This window comes from Dama dama, chromosome 14 (assembly GCF_033118175.1).
Source record: "Dama dama isolate Ldn47 chromosome 14, ASM3311817v1, whole genome shotgun sequence".
Taxonomy (NCBI): Eukaryota; Metazoa; Chordata; class Mammalia; order Artiodactyla; family Cervidae; genus Dama; species Dama dama.
The window spans coordinates 64,680,007-64,695,447 of NC_083694.1; the positions used below are offsets into that span (position 1 = coordinate 64,680,007).

At 36.0% G+C, this 15,441-nt stretch overlaps 1 protein-coding gene across 3 annotated transcripts in view; it reads right to left on the bottom strand.

Annotated features, from left to right (window-relative positions):
• The window catches only part of KCNK2 (potassium two pore domain channel subfamily K member 2), a 121,596-nt gene that overhangs the window by 79,811 nt on the left and 26,344 nt on the right, over nt 1–15,441 (bottom strand). For all 3 annotated transcript variants that reach the window (XM_061160951.1, XM_061160949.1, XM_061160952.1), the window contains exon 3: nt 2,746–2,863. In XM_061160951.1, the coding sequence (XP_061016934.1) occupies nt 2,746–2,863 (118 nt within the window). The remainder of the gene's footprint in view (nt 1–2,745; nt 2,864–15,441) is intronic.

Consider the following 15,441-nt stretch of genomic DNA (forward strand, 5'->3'; position numbering starts at 1 on the left):
TCCACCTGTTTTTTTAATTCCAAAAATAATTATTAAGCATCCAGTATGTGTCAGGCATTGGGGGATACAGAAAAGACTCAAACACACACACACAAATTCCTAAACTTGCATCTTACTAGATGACTTAAGCAATGGAGAACAGTATTTGCTCTGAATTAGTTGGAATCCAGAGAGTATTTCTGAGCTGAAGGTTTCTCTATACAGGGATGCTGGTGCTGAGATGATGCTGGCTTGGGCCAAAATGGTGGCAGTTTAAATGGGGAGCAGTAGTTAAATTCTAGATCTCCTTTATAGGCATAGCCAGCAGGGCTGACGGATGAACTGGGAGTAAGGAATGAGAGAAAAAGAGTAGTCGAGAATGTACGTTCATCTGTGCCACTGTGAAATGGAATTTGTGAAGGGTTTGGAAGGGTATGGTTTTGGAAAGAGCATGCAGATATATGAAGAGATTCTCTTAAATTAGGCCTTAAATTTTAACATTCTATTTTGTATAACTGAACTTCTCTTGAGCATATCTGTAATGAATAGTAAGGGTCACTCTGACTTCTTAGATAAATTGTCTACAACGAGTAGAAAAATCTGGGACAGTATCAGCCAGTGCAGCTCCATGAAACACTGTCTGTATCAGGCACCCTACAAAAAGCCACTGAAAGGGATCCTCCCAGACGGTCTCAAGTTTATTGTTTAAACAACTAATGCAGTGCAGCTTAGTGCTAGAGGTTACAATTGCCTCAATTTCTAAAAACCATTTCAAAGGTCAGACAATTATTATCATTAGCAATATTAATAATTACACTGAATTTTATTAAATAATTAATTGGATGTCAAATGGAGACTTATGAAAAAGCCCAAATGTTTATCTTGCCCTAGACCATAAAACTAGTCTAAGGTCAGAGGAGACTGCCTTGACCTTAGAGTAGAAGACCATGGAGTAAATGTCAGTGACCTAGAATGACTTAATCAACCTAAGATTAAAGCCTGAGGTAGAACAGTAAGAGATGTGGGCTGTCAGGGAGCTACCTAAACAACCTAAATAATCAGCTACTGCGCTTAATGGCTATAATTTGGGGTAAGGCTGGTAATAATGGTTTATTTTTTTTCATGTGTTGAAGTATATGTCTGCAAAACTTACTGAATTTGGGATTCAAAAAATGAGACTGTTTATAAACATAGGATGCAACAGTAAGTCTGTATAATGACTAAGTCTCTTGGAGAATAATTTAGCGGTGGTCATGATGAGCTATAACGTGGACTTTTTGAGTTTTCACTGGGCAGAAACAAACCATTCTCACTCTGTCTGTGAGCTTTTTTTTCCTTCCAGACTCTAAGTAGTTTACACAATAAACAGTTATTTCCATAGTAGAAATGGCCAAGCTGTCTAAGCTCCAGAGTTAACCTATTATTATGGTTAGAAATCAAGGTTGCCATTCTTCCAGATTTTCACAGCCACACAACTTTTGACCTAGCTGATGGAAATGTAAGAGTAAACACAGTTCTTTGACCTCTTAACAAAGGCAAACATCAACATGCTAAGGTATGTATTTCACTGGCAAGTGATTCAGCACAAAAAGGCATTACAGTGGATCCACATAATGACAGGACACTACAAATTCCTCTCAAAGGAAAATTTAAGCAAGAGCTCATCCATAAACTGCCCATGTTCTCTTATTCAGGACTTTGATAGAAGTACTCATTTGAAAACTGTAGGCACTTCATGATCTACCAATGACAAACAATAAAATTAAAGCCTTTAGAAAATTAATTCACATGCCCAAATTAGAGGTCAGGCTCATTAGAGGAAATCTCATCACAAGCAGGAGAATTCCTTTCGCACACATATTTTCTGCATTCCTGTGATGGGTCCATTTTCTTCCCTTTGTTGAAAATTATGCTTTAAACCTACCTCCTTCCATGAAATAAGATAGCTGTAACCCCTCCCAATTCTCACAGCAGGGGAAGCATAGCTTTCACTATGGGGTCTGCATTTATATCCTCGGAATATTTCTTGGGCACTGAAGAAAAAGAGCAGAGAAATTGCCTACATGTACCCATTCTGCTGCCTAGTGGGTGCTGAGTGGATGCAGTCAGTCCCAAAAAAGAGACCATGTTCCACTTTCAAACACTATGACATTCAACGTGATTAAAAGATAAAAGGTCAAGGGCTTAAAGTTTCATTCCTTTTGTAATCTTCATATTTCACTGTTAATTTTTTACAGATTTGTGTTACTGGAAAAACATAATGCATAAAAAGGTCTAAAGCAATCATAATAGACAACCACATAAGAATAGAACAATCTGCTAAAATGTAGAGTTAAATTTTATAAGTTGAACAAAGTGATATCCAGTAAGAACTTCATAAAAAGAATGTCAAAACTGTACTCAAATCATTTCTTTCTGTACTAAAGAATCAAAGATGCAGGAAATTTTTAAACTACTTGTCCCCTCCACCAAAATCATCATGTCAAGCCATTTCTTGATGTTCTTGTCCATTAGTCAAAGGACTCAACTGAACTGTTCCTGAGTTTTGGGTGGATTTTAAACAACTCGGTATTCTGAATCAGTAATTCATTTTCATCACTCCTTTGTTCAAACTTTTAAATTCTCTTTTCAGAATCAATTTACTAGACTCTAGTTTTCTACCTTGAGAGGACCATTTTGACCAACTGTAAAAAAAAAAATTCAAACAAATGAATTTTAACTCACAAGCTGTACCAAAATTAAACAACAAAATAAGTTGTCTCCTACCTATGGTTGTAATAACAGTGCCAGCAAAGAAGAAGGAACTTCCCAAATCCCAGTGACTGATTTGATTGGAGGTGTTTCCTAAAGGTATAATCCCTGCATTTATTGCTGCCACTATTTGCTGCAAGTTTAAAAAGAAATTTATCAGTATACATGAATCACATGGAGGCATCAAACAGCATATATTCCCCCCCAGACAAACAATTCATCAAAGAGCATCAACTCTAAGGTCTACTCTTCCATTTAAAGTATACACTATAGATTAAAACTTTACACTAAAGAATTTAATACATTAAATTATAAGAGAAGTTTATTTGATATCAAGAGAATGGACCTGCATTAAGTTTATCATATAGTGTTATGATATGCATTCATAATGTCATCCAGTACCATTGTTAGCAATTTATTTGAATTAACAACTAAATTCAGCAATAAGTTTAATAAGCACCACCGAGTTAAAAATATCAGATCGCCAACTACAATTTAAGTAGTGTATAATAGCTTCATCAAAAAAAAAAACAAGTTTTTCCAAAATGCTAGTCATTTTGAATGGTAAATATAAGTATCCAATCCTGTATTGTGTACAACAGTATAGAGTATAAAATCAGTTGTCATTATTCAATCGCTACGTCGTGTCCGACACTTGCGACCGCACGGACTACAGTGTACCAGGCTTCCCTGTCCTTCACCATCTCCCGGAGTTTGCTCAAACTCATGATAAACTCAGTAAGGTCCAACAAAACAGGCTAAGATGACAAGGAACAGGCAATTGCCCTTCACCATCAAGCTTAAGTCAATCCATTGATATCGAGATTCTTAGAATCTCTACAGATTTTTATAAATTCTATGACAGTGTACATCACCAACGACTTGTAAATGACAGTCAACAATATTCATACAGGAACACTAGAATCTAGATGCTGCCTTGAGTAGTAATACTGGGAGACGGACAGAAAGATGATCTCATAATCCCTTCTCAATCATCAGATGTTAGGGAGGGAAGACAGAGCTCCAGAAACACAAACACAGAAGAGAATAAGGAGAAAATGTACCGTGAAAGAGATACATATAGATTGTGGCAAAAGACGTTTCTGTTGGAAATATAGTTTTTAAATATTTATCACGTAATTTCCAGATTTTAAAATTGGAAGGAAAGGAAATTAAAGACCTAGAGAGATAAAGTGACTTGTTTAAAGTCATACAGTTTATTGGAAAATGGATGAAAACTACACTGGGAAAATGGACGTGCTACCCAAAGAACTTACTGTCAGATGTAAAAGAGCAGGTAATCTCGAGCTGAAATGCAATATAAAATTTCACTTGTTTGACTTGTCTTAATCTATAGGTTGAAACTTCAATAGTTAATTGAATTGTAAGCTTTTATTTACTTTAACAACAGTATGTATTCATTGCTTAAAAAGTTTAGGAAAATACAGAAAGGAATAAAGAAGATAATACAAATTATTCATAATTCCAGAATTGAGAGACAACTACAGTTAATGTATTAAGGTGTCTACTCCAGGCATTCATACATACATAGCCAGACTTATGCACTATATGAAATGTATTCTCTATTTTTATTTAATATTATTCTACATGTGGTTTTCCTTGCAATTATCATATTTACTTAATCATAGACCAATATGTAGACATACATGCTGTTCTAAAATTTGTCTTATTATAAAAACTGCTGTTATGAACATATTTGTGTATAAATATTTTTTCATTTCTGAATATTTTTGTGGAAGAGATTACTAGAAATAAATTTGCCACATTGAAGATTATGAATATTTTAAAGCACTTGATGTATAGTAGCAAGTAGCTATCCAAGAAGGCAGTTACAATTTATAATTTCCCCCACAGTAATTTACAAATGCAATTTACCTCTAATATTAATAATTTATCTTAACCGAACTGATAGGAATTGTTTACATTTATGTGTCCTTTATTGTGAGCGAAGTTGAGTGCTTATGTTTCCTTTAACATATATTAAATGCACATGAATATACACATATATGCATAGCACACAATGAAGCTAGTTGTGAGATCACTGATTTTCTTTATCTGACTCTCTACTATAAATATAATATCAGATAAGCAGGTCTTCCTGATAATCCTTCTTTGAAAAATATTTTCTGCAGCTACTAACCTATTATTCTTGCATAAACTTTAGAATTATTTAGTTAAATTTTATAGCAATTTTCATCTTCACAGGTTTCAAATATTTTTGCTGTTTAGATGTATGTGTAATCTATAAATTAAGTAAGGTAAAGGAATACCACTAGGATAGTGAAACTTCCCATCAAACAACATGGTGTGAATCTTCAATTTCTGAATCTCCTTTCATATTCTGAAACAAGAGCATTTTTTATTATACTTCACATAGACCTATAAGGCTATTTTTAGATATTTTACTTTTTTTCTGTTTTAAATTACAGTTGGTTATTGCTATTGTACACACAAATATGGGCTTCCCGGGTGGTTCAGTGGTAAAGAAACTGCCTCCCAATGCAGGAGACACAGGTTCAATCCCTGTGTCGGGAAGATCCCCAGAGGAGGACATAACAACCCACTCCAGTATTCTTGCCTGGGAAATCCCATGGACAGAGGGGCCTGGTGGGCTAGTCATAGGGTCACAAAGAGTGGGACACAACTGAGTGACTGAGCATACACACAAACACAAATATATATTTCTCTGAGTCAGCAACTCTCAAATTTTTTATCTCAAAAACAGTTTACAGTCTCAAAAAATATTGAGGACATCCAGGAACATCGGAATGTGAATTACAACTATTGATACTTATATTTTTGGTTGAATTTCTAACTCTCAAATGTTTTGATTAATCACATAAAAATAACAATAAGTGTTAACACATTTTTATGAAAAAGAATTATGTTTTCCAAAACAAAGATTTAGTGAGAAGACAAGCATTGTTTTAGGATTTTATAAATCTCTTAAATGCCAGGCTTAATATAAAACAGTTACACTCTAATATATGCTTCTGCATCCAATCTGGAAAACAATATGGCAATTCCTCAAAAAATTAAAAACAGAACTACCATACAATCCAGCAGTTCTACCTCTTGGTACTTATCCAAAAAACAATACGTGTAAATCCATGACTGATTCATATCAATGTATGACAAAAAAAAAAAGAAAAAAAACAAGCGCAAATTTGGAAAAAAAAAGAAAAACACTAATTCAAAAAGATACATGGACTTCTATGTTCAATTCAACATTATGTACAATAGTCAAGATATGGAAGCAACCTGAGGGCCCATCAATAGACAAATGGATACATGTACAATAGAATATTACTCTGCCATAAAAAAGAGTGAAATCTTGCCATCTGCAACATGAATGGACCTAGAGGGTATTATGCTAAGTGAAATTAGTCAGAAAGAAAGAAAAATACCATATGATTTCACTCATAAATGAAACTTAAAAAATAAACAAAGCAAAACATAAACAAAAACATAGGTACAAAGGACAAACTAGTGGTTGGTAGAGGGGGAAGGGGAGGGAGCTGAGTAAAATAAATAAAGGGGATTAAGAGTACAAACTTCCTTATAAAATAAATAAGTCACCAGGGTGTAATATATAGCAAAAATTTCCTTATAAAATAAATGTCACAAGGATGTAATATACAGCAAAAGGAATATAGTCAGTAATACTCTAATAATTTTGTATAGAACAGGAGGTTACTAGATTTATCAGGATGATTATTCTATAATATATTTAAATGTTGAATCATTATGATTTACAACTGAAATTAATAATATTGTATGTTAACTGTACTTTAATTAAAAAGTATATCTTCAACATATTCATTTATTCAAAAATATTTACCAATTATTTATGGCACTAGGCAATGAGGAAACAAAAGAAAAGTAAAAACATGGGTGATATAATTGAGAAAAGATAAGACATGTCTGTAGATTCCACTTAATGAAGTAAAATTAATTATTTTATTCACTAGAAGCCAGCTAATTCCTCCATCAATTGACAATATAATATCCATAGCCAGCATCATCATTTTAGTTTATTGTTTTGCTTGTCGATGACAAGGTTTGCAGCTTTACCCAGACAGTTGGATAAATTCCACAAATTATTTAAATCCAAAAGAAGCACATGTAGACTTAGAGACAGTAATGTCTGGCAATGTGTGGGTTGTAAATAGTCGTCACAGAGCTGTGATTATTGCAACAGAGGCTTTAGATGGAACCAGGACCATGTCAAATCACTGTGAGAATGAGTCTACCATGAGGTCCTTTCTCTGAAATATTCTTGTAAATTTATTTTATCTATTGGCACAAGGTCCTTTGGTCAACATCCAAAGGACATCAGATGCCCTTGGCTAGGGCACTGGCACGGACCGAAGAGTCTCTGTAATTTCAATGTCAGTTCAGGCCATCAGAGCACTTAGCAAACGCCTTCCAGAGAAGTGTTCCTGTATGTGTCAGATTATGTGATTAAAGCCAATCACCTCATGTACAATAAAAACTCACTTTCCCACTAAAGACAACTTTTGTGGACAACCATATTGACAATTTATAAATAAATTGTATTTTTTAGGTTAGGGTAAAGGAAATGTAGGATCCTCTGCATTTAATCCTAACATATTATTACCTGAAGTATTGATTAAGAGAGGACTTCCAAACATAAAACCTACAATAGAAATAGTATAAAATAATCTTCAATGGATTCACACTTAATTTTGCTTTTCAGTTCATCTACAATCATAGAACATGCATTAAGAAAAGGCAGTTGCATTAAATATATATATATATATATATATATATATATACACCCACAAACTTACAAAAAAATTGTACAAATCTAACAAAGTAAATATATATGTATAGTGAAAAAAAAGGAAATGAAAGGCAGTTGCATACATGATTCTATTCAAGAACAGGAACTTAAACTTAAGAAACAGAGCTCTGAGAGGCTTATACTCCTAGAGTTGATAAAGGTAATTGCTCTTAAAAGTAATTATTAAAGAAAATCTTGGTTTCCATGACAATAGTGGCTTTAGAATCAAAGTTCACTGAGTTCTAATGGGAATTTGCACATTCTTGAATTGTACTGTTTATGTCTCAATGTCATCTGGCATTTTGGAACTGTATCGAGCTTTAACACCAAACAATGCTAAGACACCCTTACTTGTAAGAGACTAGTATAGGCTTGGAACTCAAGGCAATCAATGACAATCATGAAAATGTTCCTAGGAGTCCAATGCCTAGGAACAACTTTCACATGTGTTATAAAGTACTTGACTAACTTTAAGGAATAGCTATTAGAAAGTAAGCAACCCCAGGGAAGGCCTGAAGAACACATTGTTTTCAGAGTAGGTTATATTGTGAATCTTAAAATACAATTTCTGATTTCACGTTTTTTTCTCCTTTGCTCAGATGCTCAGATGTTCATGTTTACCAGACCAATACAGATTGTTCTGAAAGCCTACTACAGATTCCTACCCTGTTAATATTATAATCAGGATTTCACTGAAATATGCTATTACACCTATAATCCTAAAAACAGGGTCACGCTAGTAATCTGAAAGTGATACAAGAATTTCAAACTGCAGGTACAAGGCACTGGCATCTAATTGGGATTCAAAAATGATGTACAGGGCTTCCCCAGTGCCTCAGCAATAAAGAATCCATTTGCAATGCAGGAGATGCAGATTCAATCCCTGGGTTGGGAAGATTCCCTAGAGGAGGGCATGGCAACCCACTCCAGTATTCTTGCCTGGAAAATTCCACAAACAGAGGAGCCTGACAGGCTACGGTCTATAGAGTTATAAAGAGTCAGACGTGACTGAAGCGATGGAACCCACATGCACAACCCACATGTACATGTAACTGGTTCAGTGACAACTTCTTTTAACTGAATATTTAAGACTGATCTCACATTTTCTCCTCTGAAAAAGGACATTATTTCTACTAAACTGATATAATAGCTAAATCCAACTATAGTTATACTGACATCTGTATAATTACAGAGTTCCTCAAAGAGGAACAAATACTCTTGCTAAATTTCTGTAAGACACAGTTTTATACCTTTTTGGTCACTATATCCTTGTGGGGGAACTAATTTCATCCTGAGGAGGCTCCTCTTTAGGAAAGAAGTCAAATCACACATCTGACCATCTCACACAGGTCTGACTACTTCAACCATGTAAACAAGACTATTTTGAAAGACTTGAAGAACGCTTAATGAGGAAAGCAAAATAATGATGTTCTCAGTGCCAAATGACTTTGTGGGAAGACATGTAGGTATCATTGCTATTTATTGTTACGCTACAAAAAACAGTCATCATCCATCAATAATATGCAGCAATGCTTGAGAACTTTTGCCAAAGGCTACAGGATCCTTATGCTTATCCTTAATCTTCCAGCTATGCACCAACATACCATGATTACCTAATATCAGATGATGTGAGCTGCTTTGGAACCAGAAAGTGAAAGTTGCTCAGTCGTGCCCAACTCTTTGCCACCTCATGGACTATACAGTATATGGACTTCTCCAGCAAGAATACTGGAGTTGGTAGCCTTTCCTTCTCCAGGGGATCTTCCCAACCCAGGGATCGAACCCAGGTCTCCCGCATTGCAGGCAGATTCTTTACCAGCTAAGCCAAAAGGGAAGCCCAAGAATACTGGAGTGGGTAGCCTATCCCTATTCCAGAGGATCTTCCCAACCCAGGAATTGAATCGGGGTCTCCTGCATTGCAGGTGGATTCTTTACCAACTGAGCTATCAGGGAAGCCCCGGATAGAACCAGAGAGTATCTCCAAATGGCCTTTACCCTTACAGACTCAGCATTCAAACACAGCACTGGGAGATCCTAGGCAACCTCAACTGGCATTTTTGAATCAATGAGTAATCACATTTGTTTATCCACTTCCTAGGTGCTTTTTGGAAAATCTTTGTTAGCCATACATACCTGTCTTAAATGTTATTTATAGACAACTGTTGCATAAGAAGCTTCTATTCTAATGTCAGTGATAGGTTGTAGTCTTAATCACTGGGGCTGCTTCCCAGGCCATCATACAAACTAAATCAGGTTCAGCCAAGAAGTTCTAGGGTTTCATTGCAAATTTACATACAAAGGCAACCCATGATATCCTTTATACCACTGGGAAAATCCCCAGAAACCAAACTCATCTTCTTCAACTTGGGTCCTTTCTTGGTCTTCTGGAAAGTTAATCAGTGCCACAGACTTCCTTGCATGAGATAGTTCTGTCAGAATGTCAATTGAGATAGTTGACAATCCAACAAGGAACCAAACAACTTTCTGAAAACCATACGGTATTAGCACACAGCTCCACAAAAACATTCCAGCAGTAGCTCTCAGCTAATGATAATACTGATTGAACTACGCCAAATGGCAAATGACAATTTCATAACTGTCATAAAAAGCATACAACAGAATGGTATATATGTTTTCGCTAATAGTTTATAACATGATAAATTTCATTGAGCATAACACGTGTGTTGAGTGTTTAGTTGCTAAGTCATGTCCGACTCTTTGCCACCCTTTGGACTGTAGCCCCCCAGGCTCCTTTGACCATGGGATTTCCCAGGCAAGAATACTGGAGTGGGTTGCCATTTCCTTCTTCAGGGGATCATCCTGACCCAGGGATCAAATTCACGTCTCCTGAGTCTCCTGCACTGCAGGCGGATTCTTTAGCCACTGAGCCATCATACTGCAGAATTAAAGCTAATTCTAATAAGCAGGAAACTGTTAACAGCAAATTAATCTAGTATGGGCTTGCATACAGTCCTACTGTGAAAGATATGTATGTGTTAGCTTAAGAAGAATTTTATATGATTGAGAACGCTATTCTGAGAAAATATGGACTAACCATTGCATCCTTATTCGAAATTCACGTTATGTCCAACTTTTGCACACATCTCAGATTTCAGGTGATATTATCTACTATTTAAGATGGTAACATTTGCTAGCAGTAAATGTGTATATTCATCTTTTGACATCAAATATTCATACTACTGTACGTTCTAACCTCAGGTTTGATAAATGAACCTGAAACACATTATGTAACTTAATTTTTCAGAACTTCTATCCTAACAAAAATCAGTCAAGATAAGAAAAATTCTATAGTTATATAAAGATGACATTTTTTCCTTTTGTGTTTTTTCTGTCTATGAAAATTAGAGGCACCTACATAAATTCAAAAAAGAAAAATAAATCCCAAACTTATATTTCATAATTAAATGAACTGTTTTAAGTATTGACAAAGGTCAGATTTCTAAATCTAACATCAATATTTTTACTTTTAAAAGATATATTTCTGATTTTATATGCAGAAAAAAGATGGAGTAGAACATTTGCATATTTCATACAGAATACAAGTGATTACATCATTCTATATTTAGAATCTAGTAAAGGAAGATGTTTTCAAGGTCTCCCCAGAGTGTATCTTTTAAGTCAGAAAGGTAATATGCAGTAATGTTTTTAATCTTTTGTCTTTCTTGGACACAATTTGAGTCAAAACACATTTCCTATTATCTTAAAAAGGCTTTCAAAGCCCTTAGAATGTGTTTCCACACAACCCATGACCTAAGTTTAACCACACATTAATTAGAAACTTCTTGTAAAGTTTCTGTAAAAAAACACAAAAAGCTTAATTCTTAATGCTTAGAAAAGATAGTATTACCTACAGAAAGCAATTTTCATGTACGAGGTTTTAGAAAGCACCTCTAAAAGTAAACATCTCGCTTACCTTCCCAAGACTTTCTTTCTATTTAAGGATTATGCCATTGCATGTCAAAGCTATTTTTATATAGACTAATGAAGTGTACAGCTTTTTTCTTGTTCTTTTGTAAGTGTAAATTTATTTTCTATTAGTAGAAACAAAAGCTTAAAGTCCAAAGGAGGAAAGCTGGAGGTGGAAGTTATCAACAGGGCCAGAAGCAAGAGGCACATCACAGGGTATGAGGGGTGCCTTCCCTGTGCCTATCCACTCTGGAAGCGGTTTTTAAATCACAACAATAAAAAAAAAAAAATCACAAAAGTTATAGATGTACATACATATGTGTATGTACAGTATGGAACATTTGGAAAAATAAGAATTAAAATGTTCACTCACAGTCCCTGAAACCATTTTTTTTAACAATATGCATATATTCAATTTTGGGTTTTAATAGTTGTCATAATTAATGTGCTTTCCAGTTTTCATCTAATATAAGCATGTTCCAAGTCATTGTGAAGTCATCAAAATCTCACTGAGTAGCTACCTGCTACTCTTCTATCACTAAATGAATTTGTATAACAGAATCCACGTTCAGGTGATCATTTGAAAGATGATTATAGAGATGATTTATACATCAGACAAGGATCAAACAGGAAACACTGAAGTTCTGTTATCCTATTAATCCTGCATGAAATAGCACTGTGATGTAGAAACAATAAAACATGGCCAAGATCTGAGTCCTCGTAACTCCGAAAGAGCCAAAAAACATACATGTACAAGCAAGCACACTGAATCCTGCATTTTCCCAGCTGTGCATTTTTCCATGAACTTTCCTACATTCCATACTACGGTCCATTAATATTCTATCAGAATATTAATCTCTGTCTATCTGTCCCTTTCTACCTCATCTCAGCATAAATCAGGAGTGAGGTTAATGGAAGAAAAGGAAAATATGGAGCGAGGAGACAGAGCAAGAAGTCAGAAAGAAATAAAACAACAAGCAGAAAATAAAAAGATAAAGGCTATTTAGTTAACAAAAAGACAGGTCTAGAAGAATAAGATAGGAACTTAATACAAGTTATAGTCACACTGTCTAGGAAGTTCTTTTGAAAGAGGTTATCCTTAAAATAGGATTTGAGTAGGTGGAAGAGAGATCAAGGAAACACAGCACTAGGCAATATTTTTACACCAGTTTGCCCAAGGCACACCACCAACTAACATTTATTCATGCTCTGTTTTTAAAGCCTGAAGTTCTAAACTGATGAGAAAAAAAATAGTCCAAAATGGAACAAAGGCAGTTTTACTCTGTCAATTACACACATCCATAGAATCCCCAAATTTAGAGATTCTGTTGGCCTTTCCCACAGAATGTCACAGGCTTCCACTTATTTGATTTTCCATCACACTTAAGCATATATTTCCATAATAGATACCAGTTTAAACAAAAAAGTGCTTAACACCTACATAAAGTTAATCCCAAGGGAAATAGTTAGGGAAGCTATTCAGGTTTTCACAGAAAGGCAATCTCTTTTTCATAATATATTTTAAAAACAAATGACTTTTTCCTGACCTTCCTGAATATTTAAGTAAAACATCATGACAAGGATTGAAAATCTTAAGGTCTATATACACCTGCAAAACCAACAAAGTAAGTAGTTAACCCAGTTTGTGTTAAAGTAAACCAAAATTCCCACACCACAAAACAGCCATCTATAAAGGCAAAGTATCACAATACTAAAACATTCCTATAATATTCTGATAAATAGTCCCTCTGCTTCAGGCACCACAAAGCTTATGTATTTCTCACTTCAACTGAACTGACTCATTGCCTACAAGAAATGTCTATGCTTTCAAGATCCAGGTAAAATTTCTTAACACAGTGCAGAGTAAATTTACCAATGACTTGCTAACATTATGCAGAGAATAGGAAGTTTTGCAAAACTGCTTAATAGGTTAATATTTCTGGGCTCTTAATGTCACAAAATCAAGACAGAAAAAAATAATATATGAATAACTTCCCAAAATGTAGTGATTCATACTTACTCTGTCTTAGCGTCTTAGCTTTTCTCAAAATTTCATCCATCGTTCTCAATTACACACTCATATACTCACCAGTTACAGCAAATGTGAATTGATGGAAATCCATTTTGTCGAAAATAGGAACCTGACAGAATTTCTTATACTTTTTCAAGCCAAGTGGAAAGATGGAGCTACCCCTTGACACCTGTCCAGTAGTTACTGCACAAAAATGCAATTAAACTCTCCCCTCGGGCACCTCTCAGCCTGACTTAAGAGTGTCACACCACCCATCCGCACTGAAAACGAGCCTGGCATCCTCTCGTCATGTTTTTCATACTAGTCACTTACATATGCAGTATTGTTCATCTTCACTCACACAAGGATACCAATCCCAAGACCATCTCAGGGCACAGCAACCTAGGAAAGGGTCACTGTTGTTTAGTTGCGAAGTTGTCTGACTCTTTTGTGACCCCATCGACTGCAGCCCACCAGGCTCCTCTGTCCATGGGATTTTCCAGGCAAGAATACTGGAGGGAGTTGCCATTTCCTTCTCCAGGGAAATCTTCCTGGCCCAGGGACCTACGAAAGGGAAGATGCCCTAAAATCCATGTGATAAGCACGAGACCAGAGGGTCAACTCTGATCAGAGGCCCAGAATATGAAGATGCCGTTACCAGGGCAGTCTGTGCTAGAGGCTGGGTCTAGTGCCTGGAGAGGTACCAAGATGGGCTAAACACACTTCGTGATCTTCACTTCTCCTGCTCCCCAAGCCCCTTCAAAACAAGAATGTGTTTATGCTAGTGGGATGGGCAGGATAGACTATGTTTAAACTGGGCAGAAAGAGACAGGAATGAAAAGTCAGAGGAAAGCAACACTTACTCACTTTTTTCATTTTCAGTCCCCTGCTGTTTGCAACTATATTGTGCGTGCTGCAGACAGCTATCTCTCCTTAAGTAACTACTGGGAACCAGCAGTGCAAGGCCTGAGATGCTTCATCATCTCATAAAAAGAACCCTGTGACCACTATCAGTAGTGGCATCATGTGACAGGAATTAGATGTCTCAAATGGATCTTCCACAAATTTTGTCTACCTGTGTATATTATATCCCAAATGCTCATCAGGCCTTGTTTTGTGTCTTTGAATCTTTGTGCCACAGATGGCCTGTTATGTCTAGCGTAATATTGATTGCTCAAGGATTATTTGTGGCAAAGGTTGTGCTTACTGATTTCTAAGTACACATGAAATCACTAACATAAGCTGGTAAGAGTTCTAATTGCATATTACAGGTCATGGTAAAGAGAGTTAAGACTTTACAGTAGCATTTGACACAGCTAATCTCTCCCATCTGGCAATGTGTCTGGCTCACAGAACACCACAGTCTAGCCTTCCTCAAATCTCCCTGACTTCTGTCTCATGCCCCTCACCTTTGAGCCCACGATTCTGTTCTCTAGCCATTCACACACTCCTAAATGATTTCATATAAACTCAAGGCTTTCGATTTTGTCAGTATGATGATAACTCCCAGAGGTATTCTTCATCCTGGACCATTCCCTGCATGGATGTCTGAAAGACAACTTAAACCAACCATATGCCAAGTCGAACTTCTAAGCTCCTTCCTGAACCTGTTCCATATGAATTTTTCCCATCTCCATAGTTGGCAACTCTATTTTTCCAGTTTTTTAGGTCCAAAACCTATGAATCATTCTTGACTTCTTTCTCTCACACCTCACATCAAAATCTGCTAGTTTTACCCTCAAAAGATCCCAGTGTGAAATTTCATCACGTTCACTGCTTCCTTGCTCATCCAGGCCACCACTAACTCCCTCTGGGCTCTTGCAATGGATTTCCAACTTCATCCACTACATTCTACTTCTCACAGGGCAACCACAGTGATCCCTTTAAGCTATAAGTCAGATCATGTCCCTGCTTTGTCCCAAGTCTGTTCACGGTCCTGTAAGTC